Genomic DNA, 16,167 nt, shown 5'->3' with positions numbered 1-16,167 from the left:
ATGCTTACAAAATTTTGTGGTATTTTATTCAAATTACTTTCAAAATAACTCTAAGCTATGTTCTATACCCATGGGACAGAGAGATTTAAACAGGAACAAAAGAAATAGGGGCACTGGGCCCGATGCAATAGCCTAGTGACTAAAATCCTCGCCTTGCTTGCACCAGGATTCCATATGGATGTCAATTCTATTTCGGCTGCTCCACTTCCCTTGCAGCTCCCTGCTTGTGGCCAGGAAAAGCAGTCGAGGACGGCCCAAGGTCTTAGGACCCTGTACCCTCGTGGGAGACCTGGAAGGGGCTTCTGCCTCCGGGCTTCGGATCAGCTCAGCTCTAGCTATTGTGGCTAACTGGGGAGTGAACCAGAGGATGGAAGATCTTTCTATGTCTCCTTCAGTCTGCAACTCTGACTCTCCAAAAAAAGAAACATTTTTTAAACAATGAAATAGAGGCATGGTGGTGATTTTAACGCTTATCGGGTCTTCAGATAGGGCTGCATGAGTTCAGACACGCATCTTGAGTGTCTATCACCCTGGTTGTCAGTAAATTATTTGAAACTATCTTCTGGTGTTAACAGTGTTAAATGGGCTCCCCCAGCCACTGCCAATCAGCTCCCACCGCCACCAACGCGAGCACACGTCTTCAGGTGTAAAGAACTCTTAGAGACGCAGTTCCTAAGCAACGCCAACTCTGGCTCGCTTGCACACTGAATGCAGTTGCTGTCGGCTACTTTGTACAAGTACAATCAGAACATTTCATGGAAGGCCTCGCTGGCACACACCCTGCTGAATCCATTTACAGTCAGTTACTGATTGCCAAGGGTCCAGAGGGCAATGCAATTCCTGGGCTATCAGAGTTTATATTTCTTGCAGCCCTCACTTCCTGACTCCTGCATCTGGCCAGCCAGCAGGGACAGCTCCCCGTCAGCATCACCAGCAGCTGCCCATAGGACCTCACCTCGCCATGCAGGTAAGTGAGAGATCTGTAAAGCAGCTCATGTCCCACGGCTCCACACAGCCCAAACGTTCAAGTTCTACTCATCAGGAACAAAGGTCCTAACCCAAGGGAGATGGCCAGCTTGTATTTCAGGCTGACACTACCTGCTAAGTTTGTTTTTCTAGAATATTTAAATATTTGATATTTGATGGGTAAGTGCTGAAGTCTGTAATAAATATGGTAAAGAAGGTTATTTAGGGCCAGGTGTGATGGCTTAATGGCTGGATCTTTGATTTGCAGGCAGTGGGATCCTATACAGGCGCTGGTTCATGCCCCAGATGCTCCACTTCCTGTCCAGTCCCCTGCTGGTGGTCTGGGAAGCCAGTAGAGGATGGCCCAAAGACCCTGCACCCTCATGGGGTAACCAGAGGAGGCTCCTGGCTCCTGGCTTCAGGTCAGCTCAGTTGTGGCCATTTGGGGAGTGAACCAGCAGACAGGCGATCTTTCTGTCTATCCTTCTCTCTGTAAATCTGATCCACTTTTCTAACAAAATTAACTAAATCTTAAAAAAAAAAAAAAAAAAAAGAAAAAGAAGAGTCTTTAACACTGGGTAAGCATGTATCAATCTCAAGATATTTAAAGGGCATATGAAAATGACAATTTGACTTTGTACTGAGAATATTTACATAAACCAACAACTTCAGCACCTTGGTCAGTTTGGCTCCTCCGAATGTCACTCATTTGCCTAGAGAAAAGACTTGGATTTTTTTTTCCCATTTTGCTCTGAGATAATCATATCTAACTTAAAGTTATCCTGGCAAGCTCCACCCACCCTGTATTAATTAAATGGAAGCAGCCTGCTTCATAGTATTTACAGCAAATTCTACAGAGCATGGAAGTTAAATTAAAACTGGAGTATCTGTAGTCCTGATAATACGTGGGCTCTCCATAAGTTCATGGAAAATATATACATGGGTGTCAAAAATGTTTTGCACCAAAATGTGTCTATTTCATCTTATTTACCAAGAACTTCCTGTTTTACACTGAGAGTCTGATTCTCCCATATAGAGGTTTAAGTAGATTAGTCTCAACTGTATGTTAAAATAGCACAGTTGATCTTCTCCTTACCAAAATAAGAATGTCATGAACTGTGGCTTCTCAGACAAAAAAAAAAAAAATGCAGACAAGAGGGTCATTCCAACCTCTTTTCTCAGTTTCACCACTTACTTCCCACTACGTGGGAATAAAATACACTATGAGACATCTAGTTCCTGCTGGACATTCTCTGACATGGCGGCCTGGCATATAAGGTTCATCCAATGCCTGCTCCACCTGGTGCCTAGCAGCCAGGAGCAGGACCTACCACCCCTGTTTTCTGCACGCAGCCTTAGGCAAGCCAGGGCTGCCTGGGCTGCAGCTCCAGCATTCATCATTGTCCTCTAGTTCCCAACATGGGGACGGCAGCCCGTGAAGCCGAGACAAGCATGTGTCAGCGTAAGCGACAGGCAGCGCCAGGTGCTCTTACAGCCTGTCAAATAAGCAACTGGCTACCCTAGTATCATCCCTTTCATTGAGAAAGTTGCATCATTTCCATTGTGCCAGGCATTGTTTAAAATGCTTTGATTTCTAAAATATAGCCTATCCAGGCAGAGATTTTTTTTATTACTCGAAATTCACGAACCAATCAAATTGCAGAATGATAGAAGAAAAAAAGTTCCAAGAGAACAGTAGGAAGTGCAGACAAGATCTGAGTCAGGAGGAAACATTGAATCCTGGGGTCACCACTGTGAGTCCACTGACCGAGAGCAAGTCACAGGGCCTCAGGATGTTTGCTGGGCTTTTGTTGTTCTATTTTGTTTTCCATTCTGCAGTGTGGGAGTAAGCTTTGTGGTATGGCTAGGAGACGGAAGGGGAGACAATTAGACAACCTTTGGTAGGCCAGAACACCCTGTCCCCACCCTTTGGTCGCTGTTGCCTGCTCCCTGGGTAGTATCTGCCCACAGTTTTCTTGGCTGGAATGCACACACACACACACACACACACACACACACACACACGATGTGTAAAGCACAGACTCATTTAGCTATAAGTATACATATTGTCCAGAGCTGCTGGCTGGCTAACTGGAAGTATCTGCCACCTTTGGGAGCTCCGACAACAGACTCATCTTGCTGCCCTCCCCACCCCAGGCCAGCACGGCGAGTGTGTTTTTTGGAGGCCCAGGGAGGGCCAGGCAATGCAGACAATCAGCACGAGCCCCATGGCCCCCATGAGATGAAGCCAGATGCTCTCATTTCACAACCTCAGGAGCCCCGGGGATTAGCTATCGTCCAGCACAGGTAACCACGTCCCTCGTGGCAAAAAAAGTCCTTGACCAGCTGGGGCCACTTAAAACACACACGCTCTGCAACAATCAGTGACGCAGTCTGACCTTCCCTTGAAAAAAATGACGATGAGCTACTGCTCTGGGCAGCAGGAGCGAGAAACGCTATTCTTCCCAAGACTCTTGTCTTAACGCTCATGCCCCACAAAATCCTCAGAAGACAGGTGTACAATTTCTAGTTGCCCGTTGTTATCAACGCTCCTGTCTGGAGAGGCGAGTTTCTAAGCGACAGGTCCGCACATCACGAGGCACCACACCCAGGGCGAACTAAAAGAAACCCGAGGCTTTCAAAGCACCAAGTAACACGGCTCATTTTCCAGATATGCGCGAGGCCTGGTTCACGCAGCCACAGAAACTGGAGGGAAAGAAACTGCAGTCTTTAGCCACAAGTGATCTTAAACCACTTACCTGAAGAGGAAGTTTTACCATCTGGAACTTTCTCTGTTGACATCAGCATTTCCACAGGGGCAAACGAGTGTCCACACTGGCTTGTGGGTTCTGCTCTGAAAGAAAAAGGCGCACACTGTCACCCCTGTAACTGGGTGGGGCGCGAGCTTTCCCCCTGGCCAAGTCAGCCCTGCCAGAGCTTAGCCCGTCCAGCTCCCCTCCTCACGGCCACTGAGAAGCACCATGAACACAGCACCTGATTGCAAGGTACCAGTGGGGCCAGCATGGTGGCATGTAACTGGCAGAGCAGCCACCCAGGCCACTGGGGCCACGTGGGCATTGAACCAGTGGGTTCTGGTGTTCTGTCTCTCCCACTCTACCTTTCAAACAAGCTAGTAAATTTTGAAACACTTTCAGAAGTCATCGGTTTTTTGTGGTACAACCTGGCTTCATCCGCTATCTACAAACTTCCTAGGGGTTTCCCCATCACCCACATTGCTGTCAGTCCTCCGCCCATGAGTGATGATGGTGTCATGCTGTGTGTTCTATGATGCAGTAAATTGTTAGTGAATCACAAACAATTGGCCTCTGTGGTTTGTGTTTTATCCTGGAACACCCATATGTGAAACTCAGACATCAGAAGTCAAAAGCTGGTGCTTAACCTCAGTAAAGTTATTTATAAATCGACGCCTTCATCAGTGTAAGCAAGGACAACTGCGTTAACAGGTGCTTCCAGTGGAACATTAAAAGGGAGCATTATGGATGGCAGCTGGCATCTTCGAAGACGCTAGTAAAAATTTCTCTCTCCACCTCTACCCTGCCCACTGGAACAAATATTAAATCTGCGAAGGAAAACCACAGCTCCTGTTTGTACACAGCCCTTTGGGGGCCTTGCCGCTTTCCTGAATGTTTTAGATTCCTTGGGCACTTATGACTAAAGGGATCCACCTACACAAACAAGGCTTTAAAGACAGTCTGGCCACAGGGAGTTTGTCACTGTGCTGTGAAAGGGAGATGGACAAGCCAGGGTCTCCTGGCATTCCGTCTGATGACCATCCTGGCCAGGGGCTGGTGAGGGTACACAGGGTCCCCAGAGGCCACTTTTCCTTAGGGTGACTCAGCCACTACTGTGTGTACACAGATCATCTGATTAACTGCTACACGCCCTGAGTCATGCAGGCATCCTGGTGCAGTTTCTAGGAGGGGCTGGCAAGCGAATGCCCACAGTCCAAGCTGGCCCTTCCCCCGTGTTTGTCTACCTAGGAGCTAAAGATGGCGCCTAAATTTTACATACGACAGAAATAAAGAATAATATTGACCTATGACAGCTATTTGAAATTCAGATTCGTGGTCACAAGCCATAGGGTTTCTCTAAGTATGGCCAATGGATACTCAGTTGCAAAAATACTCCACAGGGCCTCCACCTCCACCCACCTGGTCCTCTGCAGGGCTTGCACACCCTAGTGCCAGGCTGCTCTGCAGGAACAGCCCTCTGCTCCTCTGTGCCCGTTCTGCAGTGAGGATGACCCCAGCTCCTGAGTTTTCATGGAAAAGCTGTAAAGTGCTCCGAAGAGGGCCTGGCGCATACAGATTTTTCTTTAACATTTATGTTGAAATTAGCTGCCATATTTTTTTCATAAACCAAAGATGTTCCAATGTCTGACTTGCAACTAAGACGACAGTCGGCACAGCCTCTCATCCACCACACTGAGGAGGCAGAACTTTTTTTTTTTTCACGTGTTCTGCTTTTCTTCCCAACTGGAGTCTTGAGAGAGTTTCCTCTCAACTTTGAGTTCAGCCCCGGCGTCGGGGCTTGGAGTTAGTCGTTTCTTTGGGAAGAAGCAGGTATCGATACGGAGGCCGGGGTGGACCCGTTCCTAGTCCACCTGAATGCTGGCCCGGGATTGGAAGGCAGTAACCCATTGCGGAATCCCTCAGAAACCAGGCAAGGCAGCCTGCATTTCCTGAGACAACAGGTGCTGGGATTCGGATTCGGGGTTTGTGTGGGTATCCGGAGGTCGCAGGGAGGAGGACAATGACCGACCCAGAGAAGCGGAGCCGAGACGGAGCAGCACACACGGGCAGGTGCCCCGGCAAGGGAGTCAGGGGTGCTGGCAGTGTGGCTGAAATGCCACACGCACACAACAAACCAAAGGCAGAGTCTCTTCAGCCCGGTACTCAGGGCGAAAAGCAACGAGGGGCTTCTCAGGGCCCCCTCAGCCGCCGCGCGCTGAGTTTTTGCCTAACTTTCTTCTTGAGGGGACGTTCTGCTTCCACCACCCAGGCTGACCGAGTTGTTTTCCTGACACGGCTGGGCCAGGCTGCCCGGCCCAGGAAATGCCCCTTCTCCTCGGGGCGCGTCCGGCCCACGCCCGGCTGAGCCTGCAGACCAGCAGCCCCTGGCGGGGACGGGCACTCCGGTCACTTGGTGCCAGCCACACCTGCCACACCCTCCTGGCACGCAGGCCGAAGGGCCCTTTCCAGAGGACACTTTTCACCTGGGAGTGGCCCTCCCCTCAAGTCCCGCACTAAACAGCGGCTCTCCACAGGCAACAGTGCTGGCCCGGGGCCAATTAGGAAGTACAGCGGAGGTCCCCGGCGCACTGGAACGTGCCATCTCGGTGGAGGGAGGACGGGCGCCACCAGACAGCACCTGGCGCGTCGCGGGTCGCCGACGGATGCCCGCCGGCGCCCAGTCTCAGCACAGAGAGCGCCCAGGCTGGCGGGGCCCCAGGCCCGGGAGCCGAGGCCCCGGTGGCCCCGGGGCTGAGAGCGACTGGTCAGCGCGCCTCCCCCGCGGGCCCGGGTGGTGCGCTCGGGGGCGGCCCGGCGCCGCGGGGCGGGGAGGCTGGGCGCGCCGGGCGGCGGTGGCGCATTCTGCACCATGGCGTACCCCGGGCACCCTGGCGCCGGCGGCGGGTACTACTCAGGCGGGGTAAGTGCCGCCGGCGGGCTGGGGGCGCCGTCCAGAGCCACCCGAGGGGCGCTGCCGGGAGCCTGGCAGGAAGTGCCTGGGGGACGCTGCTGGGCGGCTCCCAGGGCTTCCACAGCCCCCGGACGCGCTCCCATCCTCTGCGCACTCCCTTCCTGGTTGCAGATCCCCGTGGCTGGACTGCTTCCAGTGGCTCCCTTCTTCTCTCTGTCCCTGCCCTTCCTGGCGCTAGGGGACAGGTAACTAGAACTCCGACCCCGGGGGGTCTTGGATACGAGAAGGCAGGAAAAGCTGTAAACTGGGTGTTGGCTTCCTCTTCCACTTTCCTGTCGGTTCCCCTCACCCCGCGCAGCCACATCAGCCGTTTTACTCTAGAAAAGCCTCCCCGGGTATCCACTCTACTCCAGGTCCAAGAGAGTAACAAGGGTGCCCCGTGAATTCACGAGGAAGGTGGCCCGGCCGGGGTGGCATTGGGGTCGCGGCGCAAGGGTGAAGCGCCCCAGAGCCTGCCGGGCCAAGTCGCTGGCCAGCCCCAGAGCTGTGTGAAATCTAAAACCTGTTGACAGGACCCCAGAGCTGCACGGACAAAAGTAACCCCCGTCCCGAGCCCTATCCTGAATGCGCCTGCAGATAACTTAGGGTGGTTCAGGGGGTCACCTTTTTGGATTATGATGGGATGCTAGCAGACAGAAGGGGTGGGAAGTTTCAGAGGGCCCAGTTGCAGCGGCAACCGGCAGCTGGGCACAGCCTGGCTTTGCCTGAAAGTCTGTGCTGAGGGCTTAAGGGCGCAGGGCTGGAGTGATGCCTGTGTTTGTGTCCGCAGTACGGAGGTGCTCCCGGAGGACCCGCGTTTCCTGGACAAGCGCAGGACCCGCTGTACGGTTACTTCGCTGCGGTGGCTGGACAGGTACGCCTTCCCCTTGACTCTTCCTTTTGCAAGTCAGAATTTGCATGAGTTAACTTTGCATACAGTAAACATCAACAGAATCCTAAAATTCTTCTAGAAATACATCCCTTCCTTCCTCCATTAGGCGTTTATTTCAAAATATTCTGAGCAGCTTAAGAAAATGGACACTTCCCTTGCATTGCATTTGACTGTGGGTGGCATTTACTGCCTAGTGGACTAGGTGGGTAAGTTAAAAACCCACCACCTTCCCAATAAGGAAGTTGATCCTCCTCTCAGTATCAGGAGGGTAACTTTGTGGCAGCCAGGCGATGTCACCAGGCCAGCCCTGCCGTGTCTATATTTGGTGTGGTGACCTGTTGACCCAGAGACAGGATCCAGGCCAGATCCCTGGAACCCTTTGCTTTTGCAGGCTGGGCCACAGCATCTGGCTTGTGTACAAGAGTTCCACCTGCAGCTCAGGAGGCTGTTGGGTGTAGCAGGTGGTTATACTGTTATAAGGCTGCCATGCCTGGAGGGACTACTTGCATTTCTGAGTTCCACCCAGCCTTCTTGTGATCAAAAACTAGAGACTGTGGAAACTGAAGGGGAAGATGCTACAGAATGTTCCAGATAAAAGCAGGACCACCTTTTAGAGTAGCACTCTAAGAAATGCAGCTGGAGAGTTTGAATGGAAAATTCAGTCTCAAATGAGAAGGCTCTCACCCTAAGTAACTGCTCCATCTGTTATCGATCTGTGTCTTTGAAACCAAGAGACGAGGCCAAGCTCTCCAGCAGCCTCCCTCCATGGCCCCGGCCACAGCCTGTAAGTGACTCCAGCTCCTAGCCTTTCAGCAGCCCAGCCTGGGTTCACAGTTCAGTCGCCTCCAAGTTCTCGGGTGCTTCTTGGTCACAGGGCTGAAAATACCTGAGGATTTGAGCATTTTATTTGAAACCCCTGCAAACAGCACCTATTTAGTTCTGACCTGACTCGTTTGGAGCAAGCCTATTGCATCCGGATGGCTGCTCTGTGTGCTGCTGTGTCCCTCCACCACTGAGACAGAGAGAAAGAAGAGTAAGGCTTTTAAGCAGCTCACCCTTTGGGGTACAAGTTGCCTTGTTGCACTGGGTGCCTATCTTCACACGTGATGTCTCCTCTGTCGCTGTCCACAGGATGGGCAGATCGACGCTGACGAGCTGCAGAGGTGTCTGACGCAGTCGGGCATCGCCGGAGGATACAAACGTGAGTGGACCGACCCCGTGTGTCTGTGCAGACACACGTCGTGTGTCCTGTTTTCACTGTTAGATGTGATACAGACTGCGGGACTTGATCCAGCCAGGTTTGGAGTTTCAGGAGAGATGTGGGTAGTTAATTTGGAAGGTTCCCGATCAGTCATTCCATGCCCGTTGGTGGGACGCTTGGCCATGTGTGTCTGCAACCACTGACGGCCTTCGGGCACTGCCTCTGGCTGGCGTCCCTCAGCACTGGGGCAAGTGTTGAGGTAAAATCCACCAGGTCACCTGCTGGGCATGGCAGCAGCTTACAGTGCTTTGCTTACTCTGTCCCAAGTTGGTGGCACTCAGGTGCCGAGTGGCCAGGCCTGTACCCCTGACCTTGGAGCCCCTAGGCATACTGCTGGCATGGGTGCTTGCTCTGACACCTCTAGGTCCCTGCTCTCCTCCTCCCACTCAAAGAGAAGATGGAGAAGACCACTAGGTCCTTTCCCTGGCCACCTTGCGTGTGAGGCATCACTCAGTGCCTCAGGCAGGATCTCAGCAGGTGGGATCTGCTGCCCTCAAACATCAGACTGGAGCCCTCATTTCCTGGTAGGCTGTCACCACGCTCGCACGTGGGATGTCCAGTGACAGCTGACGTTTCTGGAGGGTTTCCAAAGGGCGTGTTTACCAGATGGCTGTTGTGAGTTGTGTGTGTGTGTTTCTGTTTTCTTTAATGTGACTTTAGTTTCCTGTTACTGTCTGCTCTTTGGGGAAGAGCCTTTGTAGCATGTGTCATTTAATTTTATCCTGAATGAAAGAAGCACTTGATAAACTGAGATGACTTTTTGTTTTTTTGTTTTTTTTTTTGCTGTTGCAGACAGTATATTGAAGCTGTCCATTGCTAAGTTGTCCATAGTTAGTTGGCCACCTCTTTGGTCCCCAGGCCTCTGTAAAGCGCAGCTCGAAGGCCATCATACAGTGTGCCTTTTCCAGTGAGGCTGTCGGAAGGCATGCTTTCAGGAGCTATGCAACATCTTCCATAAAGAAGAGAGGGCCTGGTTTCCTTAAGCAGCTGAGCTCTCCCCTGTGAAGGGAGCCTCTGGGGAACCACAAATAGCAAGAGAGCAGCTCAGCCACAAAACGTGTACAGCGCACAGTGGTACAGCTGGGTAGCAGAGCCATCACACATACATCCAGCTCTGGCCACACAACAGGAGGCAGAAGTTGCCTCACAGCCCCCTTGCAAACCTGCATGTCAGCCAGACAGTGGCCGGGGCCCTGTGGCTGCCAAGCCATCCAGGCAAAGCCTGGGAAAGAACCAGCATGCTGGGCCCTTGGTGCGTGCTGTTTAGAAACATCACAGTAATAAAAGCTAGCTCAGTTGTGTTTTATAATTTCCATTTTGTTAGAGGGGGCTGAAAAAACTGAAGCACAATGTTTCTGGAGCAAGCAGCTTAGCCTGGTGGTTAAGATGCCCACATTCCCCATGGGTGGGGCTGGGTGCAATTCCTGGCTCCAGCTCCTGACTCCAGTCTCTTGCCAACAAAGATCCTGGTAGGTACTGGTGATGACTCAAGTCATTGGGGTCATGTCACTCATTTGGAAATCCTTACACGAGTTCCCAGCTCGTGGCTCGAGCTCTAGGCATTTCAGGAGTGCACCAGAGGCAAAAGCACCCTCTGCCTTGTCACCTACCCTCTCTCCAAGTGTGTGTGTGAACTGAGCAGCTTTCAGGGCCTTGTCTGCGTGACCTGGTCACTTCTGCTTTCTGGCTTCATAGCTTGCTTTGTCCCTGCGCATTGTGTCCGCCAAATCCTGGATTCCCATCACGCAGTGTGGTGTTAGGGTGGGTGGGTTTGTTTTTCCCCTCCTGATGTTTAGGTGGATGACTCTGGTGTATGTTCTGGCTTGGTGGCAGCAGGGAGGTTTGAGAATGTCCAGGGAGCACTCTCAGGGGACTTGGCAACAGTGAAGGTGTCATCCCTTCACTGAGCCATCCAGGGTCTTAACACAGAGCAGCCTTGTGCAACACAGAGTGCCAACAAGCACTCCTGCTCTCCCACGCAGTGTAAGCATCGTGTGTATAGAGGCCTGGGACCACATGGTAAATAAAACAGAAAAAACAAAGTGCCTGTTTAATTCACTAAAATCAAATTTGCATTCTAGAAGGAATCGGTTTTATTTGCCCAGAAATTGCACTTGTATAAATTTAATTCTGTATACGCTGAGTAGTGTATAAAGGTATATGAATGACATTCCTGATTAATTTGAACGTGCTCAGTAGAGTGTGAAATTTTGAGGCCGTGTTAATGTCTTGGTGTCCTTTTCTTGATTTAACAGCTTTCAACCTGGAGACTTGTCGACTTATGGTCTCGATGCTGGATGTATCCTTCACTTTGTGGCCTAGATAACCCTAGCCCTAACCCTAATCCTAACCCTAACCCTACAAACCATTTCCTTCTTGAGTTTATTTCACAAATAATATGCAGTGAAGCTAAAGTGACAAGTAAATACTCAAAAGCTTCCTGAAGTGATTCACTTTCAGGATGTGATCTGCTGGGAATAAAGAAGAAGGCAGGGAAGCTGAGAAAATAGACTGTCAGTTGCTTATTCAAGGGAATGGCAAAGAAGTACAGGGGTACTTTTGGAAGTTCATAGAAAATGCATATTATGAAAAAGTATACAGCAGTTTCAAAATTTTCTTGCACAAAAATCATCTTTGAATTTGATTTCCTAAGAAGTTTTGGAAGCTTCTTCCTATAGACAGGCAGGTCCTGACACCTGGTCCTTGTTGAACTATTTCACCAATGCTGACCTCATGATGCCTGCCCCCCTTTCTTCATTTTCGAAATGTGAGTAGAGAACAGTTTAACAAGGGGACATCTGAACCAAAGATGGCTCGGACAGAAGGCAGGATGGTACAGCATGGGCACCCAGTCTGGGGCCATGTGGCTCACGATGGTGGTCATCGATTCTCTTTTTCCCCACAGTTATTGTAGCTACTCGGGGCTCCTCCTCCATGGGCCCTTTCTGTCAAGTCTTTTACCAGCAATTTATTAGATATCAAGAAGCATCCACATTTGCTTTTTTTTCTTGTTGCTGTTTTGTGTGTGTGTGTGTGTTTTACCATTTTACCAGAAAGAACACAGATTTGCAAGCTCTTAGTACAAAATTGTGTTATCACAAAGCTATGATCCTTGATTCCCATTCAGAGAGATATGTCTGGCACCATGGGTTTCAGTGAATTTAAAGAGCTCTGGGCTGTGCTGAATGGCTGGAGACAGCACTTCATGAGTTCTGACACCGACAGGAGTGGGACAGTGGAGCCACAGGAGCTGCATAAGGCCCTGACAGCAATGGGTATGTATTGCCAACCAGAAACAGCAGAAACAGCCGGTGGCCTGGCAGTGGGAGCAGAGCCGTCCTGCCCTGGGACCCGGGAGATCTCGGTAGTTTCTGTTTTGGGGTCTCAGCCTCAGTGCTCTTGGAGACAGTTTTGGGAGGTTTTTCTCGGTGGGTGTGCGTCCTCATAACCGAGACGAGTTCCGCACTTGGGAACCTGGCCTTGAGTCTTGTGTCACGGTCCTGTTTGTTGCCGTCCTTGAACTCTCCTGCTGGGCGCCTTTTCTCCCTTTCAGGATTTAGGTTGAGCCCGCAGGCTGTGAATGCCATTGCCAAACGGTACAGCACCCACGGCAAGATCACCTTCGATGACTACATCGCCTGCTGCGTCAAGCTGAGGGCTCTCACAGGTGCGTCCTGGGCCGCCTCTCACCACCAGGCGCCCACGGGACCTGCGTTTCCCCTGCCTCTCTGCCTGGTGGTTCTCCTCCAGCAGTTTTTCTCCCTGCTTTAGGTTTTTAATATTGTTGTTAGGTGTGCCCAACCAGCTCATTTTGGGGGAATCTTAGATTTTTAAGTATTATGCCTCTAAAATAGCATTCACTAAATTTTATTAAAATATTCCAAAACATAACTAACTCACATGCAAAATTAACTTAAATCCTCATTTGTGAAGAACTGAAAATGATCGGACACTTCATCACAGCATGTTTGTCATATCATGAACCCTAGGTTCCAATTTTCTTGTTGAGCAGTATCTAAATTATTGCAAAGTCTGAAATTCCATATTTTCAGTACAATTCAGTAACGGCCTTCGACTCTGCATAGCTTTAACTGACTCTGTAGTGAGATAGTTTTTTTTCAGTTGCAACTTGAAAAAGACAGCTGGCCATGCCCTGCTCATTGGATCACTTGGCTGTGTACTGAACCCTTTCATGTTCATGTAGTTGTCTTTGCCTTGGTCTTTGCTTCCTATTGCCTGGTTGTACAATGTAAATGTGCCTGCAGTTAGAACCCAAGATGATGAACTATTATGATTTTAGGAAAGGTATATATAGAAGAGTCACAGATGTCATTGTGTTGTTTTACAGATAGCTTTCGAAGACGGGACACTGGGCAGCAAGGTGTTGTGAATTTTCCTTATGATGATGTAAGTCAAGCAGATGGGTAAGACTGATGCCCAGCCAATGGGCAAGCCTCTAATGATGGCTGTTCATGAAAGAAGCCAGAGAAATCAAGGATTAAACGATCAGGAGTTACCATGCAACATTTGTTAATTTCATAGTTTATTCATCTTGCCAATAGCTAAGCTATGTCTGATTGGCATTGGACAATCTGGGTTTAAGGCCCAGGAGGTTGCACTGATTACCTGGCTGATTAGGCAGGTTTCCTAATTGGTCTGATACTATTTGCATAAAGCAATTGTATAAAAGTGCCTTTTCCACTGGCATTATTATAAGGTTTCACTCAGCTGTACCATGCAGCTATTGTGTCTGCTTAGGTGTCCTCCAATCCTCTCGGTCATTGTGAAGTAACTTCAGCATCCAAGCTTGTACTTGACACTGTTCCTCATCCAGGCTGTAAGGCAGCCAGTTCCCCAGTAGCTGCATCAGATAAACAAGGGCCAGGCTCTGGGACCCCCTTTGTTGGATGCACGTGACAGATCGAGGGGATGTTCAGCTGTTTCTTCATCTTCTGCTCAGCTACTGATTTAAAAGGATAAGTCATTTTCAGAACTGAAACTTGTCAGCGCTGAACTCTGTATACTGTCTCTGCTCTGCAACATGTAAGGATTTATGTGTTTTCCAGTTGGCAGCTGCTGTGGTTAAGAGTAACATTTTCAGAGGTTGTGTGTGTATGTGTGTGTATGTGTGTGTGTGTGTGTGTGTGTGTGCAAATGAGGTTTTTCTGCTGCTTCAAGCTGTGCTCTCCTTAGGTTCAGCAGCAACCCTCCTTCGCCCTCTCTCCAGTTGACATAGGCCCATCACGAGGCCCCCACGCTGGGGAGCAGCCTGGGAGGTGAGGGGCATGGCGTTGGCCCCAGATCTGTAAATGTGCAGCTGCTGCAGTTCCCTTTGTCTGAGACAGGGATGCCCGGCTTGCTCTCGGGCCTGGCCTGCCAAGATTAGCCATGCATGTTTCCTAACTGGTGTTGGGAGAACAAAAAAGTTATTGGACTGAGCAGTCTGCTCCCCTAGATTTCTGGGGATACCAGCATTTCACAGCACATCTCGCTGCTTTAAATGTGGGGTTTCGAATAGCTGGGGAGGGCTGACTGCTCTGCTTCTGTACACACAGAAGCTGCATTAAGGATGTGATGTCAAAATGGCAGATTTTGTGAGAATAATCTTTGAAGCTGCTTCTTTAGAGTTGAGGGGTAAAACTGATACAACAGCATACACTTGTATTTGTCGGTAAGCAGCTGTGACTGTGACCATTCCTGGAATGTTGGTGTCTGGAATTTAGTAAATCCTTTATTGCTTGGAGTCATAGTTGCATCCTATGTAAATTTTGCTGTGAGAAACCCACTGGATTATCTGTTCAGCTGCTTTGCTAAAATATGAACCTTCCCACCCTTCTTGTGTTCCCACGTTAGAAAGTTGTAGGTGTTTTTTTGGAAGGTACAATGTCAGCTGCCTTTGAGTAGACAGTGTTTGGGTCTGTGGTGTAACTCTGAGTCTTCTCTTGCAGTTCATTCAGTGTGTCATGAGTGTGTAAACCACGAGGAAGCTGGGTCAGCGACACCACGTCCCATCCGGAGCTCACACTGGGCTTACTCCTGACCTTCAGTAACCCGTACGAACTTATCTAACGGCTGTACTGAACCGCTGTCACTTTGTGTGTAGTTTTGATAATAAATTCTTTGCAACTTTAGAAGATCAATCTTACTGCACCATTTACAACTTCCTGGAGCCATGACTAGTCACAAATTTTCTTGCCCAATCTTTCCTATAAATTTCTGTTTGCAGCATGTGGATGGCCCGTTATATATTTTTCACATTGTCACAGAGAAGAACCTCTGTGGTCTTTCCTGAAGGAGCTTCAGCGTAGTATGGAGTGGGGAGTATTCTGCTGTTGATGGGTTAGGCCCAGATGAATGCAAAAGATGTGCAATTTACGTAAAGCTTCACAGAAGGAGAAATGCAGCTCAGGCTCTGAGACATCTAGATATCATAGTGATTTTATGAACAAAGTGATTAGTTTTTGCTTCTAAAACCTGTTTGAGGGGTGAGCACTGTAGTGACCCCCACATCCCGTATGGGGGTGTTGCTTCTGACCCGGCTTTCTTGCGCTGCGTCCTGGGAGGCAGCAGGTGACGGTTCAAGTGCTTGGGCCTCTGCCGCACGTCGGGGCACTCGGACGGAGCTCCTGGCTGCTGGCTTCGACCTGGGCCAGCCCCTGTTGTTGCAAACACTGAGTCAACCTGCGGATGAAAGATACCCCCCCCTTCTTTCAAATATGTGAAAATAAATAAATATTGAAAACAAACTCTACTTGATTCTTTGACAAATACTGTCTGTACCAACTTTCCCTGCGTCTTATAAGTCCTGTACATTATAAGTTTAAATATTTAAAGACAGTGTACAGAAAAACACTAAGAGAAAAACAGGAAAATATTAACTACTGCTAATTTTGGCTAATGGGATTCCGGTTGGCCTCATTTTCTCATACATCTCTGTGTTTTCCAAGTTTTCTGTGACACCATAATTCTACAGGTGTTCTTTTGAAACGTTAATTAAAAAAAAAGTGACAATTCAATTTGGATAAGCCACATTTTCAGGTTTTAAAAAGTAAACAGCAAAAATCCCGAGAAGAGTGATGTGGTGCCCCCCCCGGGAGTCAGGGTCATGAATTTTTTTTTGTTTCTGCTGCTATTGTTCAAATGTTTTTCTAATGAGAAGATAATATATTGACAATGGAAATTAACATTTTTTTGAAAGAGACAAGAAGCACCATCCACTGGTTCACAACCATACTGTTTTATAACTGGCACTGGGCCAGGCTGAAGCTGGGGGTCACAGTCCAGATCTTGCGTGGGCGGAGAGACCTCAGCTAACTGAGCCATCACTACTTTCCATAATCTGCAC

At 49.4% G+C, this 16,167-nt stretch overlaps 1 protein-coding gene across 1 annotated transcript; it reads left to right on the top strand.

Moving 5' to 3' along the window:
* The first annotated feature begins 6,551 nt into the window (after positions 1-6,551).
* On the top strand, positions 6,552-14,953 carry SRI (sorcin). The gene is made up of 8 exons (XM_040964975.1): positions 6,552-6,639; positions 7,460-7,543; positions 8,693-8,762; positions 11,078-11,121; positions 11,950-12,097; positions 12,376-12,489; positions 13,171-13,229; positions 14,771-14,953. The coding sequence occupies exons 1-8, from the start codon at positions 6,589-6,591 to the stop codon at positions 14,795-14,797; spliced, it is 597 nt and encodes a 198-aa protein (XP_040820909.1). The 5' UTR covers positions 6,552-6,588; the 3' UTR covers positions 14,798-14,953.
* Positions 14,954-16,167: the final 1,214 nt, after the last annotated feature.

The sequence above is a fragment of the Ochotona curzoniae genome, unplaced genomic scaffold (genome assembly GCF_017591425.1).
Source record: "Ochotona curzoniae isolate NIBS_2020 unplaced genomic scaffold, NIBS_Ocur_1.0 scaffold_3835, whole genome shotgun sequence".
NCBI lineage: Eukaryota > Metazoa > Chordata > Mammalia > Lagomorpha > Ochotonidae > Ochotona > Ochotona curzoniae.
Note: the sequence above shows the minus strand (reverse complement) of the source record. Positions and strands in the feature narration are given on the sequence as shown.

Bases quoted from the DNA above. Each gene is read 5' to 3' on its own strand.
- SRI (XM_040964975.1), top strand. From the start codon at position 6,589: ATGGCGTACCCCGGGCACCCTGGCGCCGGCGGCGGGTACTACTCAGGC. The intron at 12,098-12,375 runs GTATGTATTGCC...TCTCCCTTTCAG, and splicing joins TAAGGCCCTGACAGCAATGG to GATTTAGGTTGAGCCCGCAG. The intron at 13,230-14,770 runs GTAAGTCAAGCA...CTTCTCTTGCAG, and splicing joins TGAATTTTCCTTATGATGAT to TTCATTCAGTGTGTCATGAG.